This window comes from Nannospalax galili, unplaced genomic scaffold, assembly GCF_000622305.1.
Source record: "Nannospalax galili isolate Female #2095 unplaced genomic scaffold, S.galili_v1.0 scaffold1054, whole genome shotgun sequence".
NCBI lineage: Eukaryota > Metazoa > Chordata > Mammalia > Rodentia > Spalacidae > Nannospalax > Nannospalax galili.
In genome coordinates, this window is record NW_008335006.1 from 755,348 (window position 1) to 760,371 (window position 5,024).

Genomic DNA, 5,024 nt, shown 5'->3' on the forward strand with positions numbered 1-5,024 from the left:
GATGCAAAGGCAGATGGGGAGGGAAGAAGCCCCAAGATTTCCCAGGGAGTGGATTGAGTAGCTTGGTTGTACTGGATGCGAAGGATCAGGGAGAGAAAAGGTAAGCCTCAGAGCCCCAGAAAGAGGCTGTCAGCCCCAGAAGGAGGCTGGCGGGTGTTGCAGGACCAGGGAAGTAGAGGGAGGTGAGGGCAGGGCCAGGTCCAGAAGCGGTGCTCCTGGGGCCCAAGAAAGGTACTAAGTTGGTCTGGGTGAGAAGGATCAGGAAGCAGTATTGGTTCCCCAGGTGTCTGGGGCCGCAAGACTAGGAATGGCGCAGGTCCCAAACTTGGAGTAGTGAACAGCAGGGGAGATGGAAGGGTGAATGTGGCTTGGGGATTCAAGGCGCGGAGGGCTACGCTATAGACTTACCCCAAGAGGCCTGAGGATAGGAGTCTCAAGATACATTTTTTAAGTTGTCATATCTATCTTTGAATAACTCACTTTTTGTATATTATATGAACTTTACAACAGAATATTTTCATTTCTCAAAACCCACTTATTCTGGCTACTGTTATCTTTCATTTTACTTAAATATACAAATCCCACCGAGTAATTTCTTTTAAAGAGATTTGTGAAATGAGAAAAATTTTAAACAACTAGATTCATCACTCTTAGAACTTCATTCTAACTAAATATTCTTGTAGTATAACGGTCTCCCTACCTTATGTACTTTAACTTTTTTAATCCAGTGATATAGAAAATAAATTCTCTTAGCCCTTGCTTGTTCAAAAAAGTCTGTATTTCACCTTCATTTTCAAAAAATTAAAATACAAGGATTCTTAGGGCTTTCTGTCCAGACAGTCTAGCTAAATCAGCGAATTCCAGGTTCAGTGAGAGATACTGTCTCAAAAACGTGGCAAATGATTGAGTAAGACACATGCTACTGTCCTCTGGAGTGTATACACACACACACACACACACACACACACACACACACACACCCCTCCAAAACCCAAAAACTACAATGTAGCTTATGATTATGTTAGTCTTAAATTTGGCTAACACAGATGGCCTATGATAAAATATGTGGCATTGAGTTGCTCTAATAGGCCTCTCTGAGCAGAAACATTACACATATATTCATACATCTTTGTTTGCTCAGGAAAAAGAATTTTTGTGTGAAGTCTTGAGAGGAACAGAGCATAAGGCAGCCTCCACATAGATACCTCCACATTCCCCCTGTTCTTTTCTTTATGATCCATACATATATCCTTACTATAGTGATGTGATAAATCTTAGCCATAACCACCACTATGTACCAAGTTCTAGAAGTCTTTCTAATTATAATCTCAAAATGTATAGGCGATGTTTATACTTCCAATACAAATACATTAGAGAATTAACTTTTTCAATGTGGCATATTTTTTTCCAGGATAACCAGAACCTGATTTCCCCACTATGAAATTTGGAAATCAGGTTTTCCTGTCATTTTAAAAGACCAAATGTGGGGTGGGAGGACAAATGTCAAAACCTTGTACAATTTTGAAATATCATAATTAAACATGAGCTGGTTTCCCATTAAAAAAACCCTGATTTCCCCACTATGAAATTTTGATATTTATTTAAGTGACTTTACATTAACTATCCTTTTCCCTGTTTAATAACCAATAAGTTCATTACTTTAATGATTCTGTTTTCTTTCTTTCATTTCAAAACCATATGCCCTTGAGAATTTGTCTATTTTAAACACCTTTTAAAATATCTTTGCTACTGTATCTTTAATACCTCTTTAAATCTTTGTTATTTTAAATACCTTAAGATCCAAAGAATCCTGGTCAAAAAAAGTTTACCCACCTTTGTCTTATTTTTAAACATGAGTTCACATCTCTTATCTCTATAAATCATAAATTCAGTAATATGTGACTATACTTAGACTGAAAATAGCAAGGATATTTTACAAATTATAGTTATTAGACTCTTAAAATATAGACATAAAAGTAGGTATTCAAGAGGGACCCAAAGGATTTTGTTTGTGTCTATGTGTGTATGTATATGTGTGTGTTTGAGTGTAGGTGTGGGTGCACATGTATATATGTGTGCATGTGAGTATGGAGTTCCTCAGACATCTTCTACACCTCCTCTTTTGAGTCAGGCTCTATCACTGGGATCCCGGCTTGCTGATTAGGCTAGGCTGGCTGGCCGGCAAACCCCAGAGATGTACCTGTCTCTACCTCCTCAGCACTGAGATTAAGTGCATACACAATACCTGGCTTTTTCTTAACTGAATTTGGGGTATTGAGCTCAGCTCCTCATGTTTGTTTAATGACTGGACCATGTCTCCAGGCCCTATGTTGCTTTTGGTAATAGTAAGTTTTCTCCTCCCTACATTTATCGAAAAATAATCTGATATGTAGAGATTAGAAACGCATGTGCAAACATCTTAATGTCAATTGCATTAAAAATGAAGTTTTCTAAATAAAAAAATCTTGAGTTTTAAGATCAAGATTTGAGATAGAGCACCAGAGAAACAACAAGCCTTTGATCCTCTCTTATGGTATGCTTACTATACTTCCTGACAGAGGAATGCAAAGAAAGACAGACGGCTTCCAAAAAGCAATTATTTCACATTACCTACAACTTACAAAGAACTTGTAGATTAAAAAAGAATCCCTGGGGTGATTGTGGGTATATGCCTGTGATCCCAGCACTCAGGAAACTGAATGAAGCAGAAGCATTGTAAGCTTGAGGCTAGCCTTGATGACAATGATCTTGTTTCAACAACAAACGTATCTAGCTGTCACATATATTATCACTAATATTAGACTCTTGTGGAAATTAGCTTATACAGTTAAAAATGAAATTAGATTTATACAAACTTTTCTTTTGATCTATATGAATTATGTAATAGACAATGGAAAAATGGTTGATATACATTGATTTTCTTAATATACATTACTGTATCTTCATTTATAATTTTAACCGGCTTTAAAATCATTTATTAATTTAAATTATCACTTTAGTTCTCATGTTAAAATATCTTCATTTTCTTCACTCATTTTCCTAAGAAAAGTAATAGGAATATAATTTGATAAGGATTGTACCTTTAAATGATTCCCCACAGCAGCATCATGCAAGGGCAGAATTCCATCTACATTTTCAGAGTTTACCTTTGCACCAGATTTCAATAGCTCTAAAATTATATCACTAAATCCCTTATTAGATGCCTCATGAAGTGGTGTCCAACCTAAAAAAGGAAAGAAGAAAAAATAATTGAGCTGCTTCCCATACCAATCAACACTCATGTAACATCTTTATTCCTTAAGGGGTCTGGTATTAGCAGAATTAATCTACTGAAATATGTACATATATACCCTAAGTATTAGACAAAAAATACTATTAAAAGTATGGCTTTAAAATGTACAAGTTTCATTTTGGAAAAAAGTAGTCTCTTCATAAATAATGCTGATACAAATGCCCAAACAGAAGACTCACAGAATGTAAGACATAATGGAAACAGAGTAAATGCTAATCATTTCAGCTTGTTTCAACTCAGGTACTGTAATGCGAAGCTTTCATATTCACATATTTGCATGTTATATTTCTCTTTAAAATGGCATTTGACTCTGTCAACCTTTGCATTGCCTTCTTTAATTCTTTAAGAAAGACTTTTATGTATAAACAAAACATCAGAAAATCAATTTTTAGAACAAGTTTAGAATAAGAAAGAAAGAAAAAAATAAGAAAGGAACAATATAAAGAGAGATGGAAACAGAAGAGTCAGAAAGTTAGAGAGATTTGTATTTTCTCCAAAGTCAGGGAATGGAATTCAGGTTTCCAAGAAAAAGGCTTAATTCTCTTTATTCCCCATTCTCTCTATACCCCCTTTGAATGCCCGCAAATAGAAGAACTGTTTCAAAGGAGAAAATTATTTCCACAGTGACAAATCTTTTTTAAAAATCTCTCATTTATTATTTTTATTTTATGTGTATGAGTGTATTGCCTGTATGCATGTGCACCCATGTTGTGCAATGCCCAAGGAGGACAGAAGAGGACGTCAGATTCCCTGAAACTAGAGTTAGGACTGTTGTTAGCTGCCATGTGAGTGCTGGAAACTGAACCTGGGTCCTCTGCAAGAGTCAGTCTAACAAATGAGCCATCTCTCCAGCCCCAACAATGACAAATCTTAATAGGAATCTAAAAAAACATGGTATAAAATACAGTTCAAAGTTAGTTATATCCTAGTCAGTATTAAAACTAGGGCCAAGGGGAAAAATGAGTATTTCAGTGAGTTCAAATGATAAAAACAATTAATTCAAACCTGCGTTATCTTTTAGATTCACATCTGCTCCAGATTCTATTAGACTTTTCACTAGGGACAGATTTCCTCTTCTGGAAGCTAAATGAAGCTGGCTTTCCCCTTTGGCATTCCTCTTATGGATCCGAGCAGTATTCACTTCTGTAAATTTATTAAGCAAAACAGTTTTCTTTTCTGACCAATTCTGATTATTATAAAAGGATCTTAGGAAATACAGACCAACTTCCTCAAAATAGTCTAAGCTGGATGTGCTACACTAAATGCATGGAACACTGCTGCTTTTGTTTACAATCCTAACTTGAGAAACATGACAGTAGAGCACTCATTCTAGCAACTGATTAAACCAACACACACTTGATTAAAACGCAAACTTGTTTCAGTTCCATACTCAATCTCACTCTCCTCAGTCCTTTAACAATGGAATAAAACTTTTCTTAACACGACCAAATTGTGATATTATGAAAACTGTTTTTCAGGCCAGGTGAAATCCCAGCACACAGTCAGCAGCTGAGGCAGCAGAATCTCAAGTTCCAGGCCATGGGCTACAATAGTGAGCATCTATTTAAAAAACAAACCTGAATGCAACTCTTGCGCCGGGACTCCCTAAGACACATTCACCCTTCCATCCCTCCTGCCGTTCTATACTCCTAGTTTGGGCCCTGCGCCATTCCTAGTCTTGGGGCCCCAGACACCTGGGGAACCAATACTGCTTCCTGATCCTTCTCACCCA

General features: G+C 36.6%; 1 protein-coding gene across 5 annotated transcripts in view; it reads right to left on the reverse strand.

The window, feature by feature from the left end:
- Ankrd31 (ankyrin repeat domain 31) overlaps positions 1–5,024 on the reverse strand; it is a 193,906-nt gene that overhangs the window by 102,484 nt on the left and 86,398 nt on the right. For 4 of the 5 annotated variants that reach the window (XM_029561906.1, XM_029561905.1, XM_029561909.1 and 1 more), the window contains exons 13-14: positions 4,298–4,435; positions 3,081–3,223 (exon numbers count right to left, since the gene is read on the reverse strand). In XM_029561906.1, coding sequence (XP_029417766.1) covers positions 3,081–3,223; positions 4,298–4,435 — 281 coding nt within the window. The remainder of the gene's footprint in view (positions 1–3,080; positions 3,224–4,297; positions 4,436–5,024) is intronic. The other variant, XM_029561908.1, reaches the window with a different exon arrangement.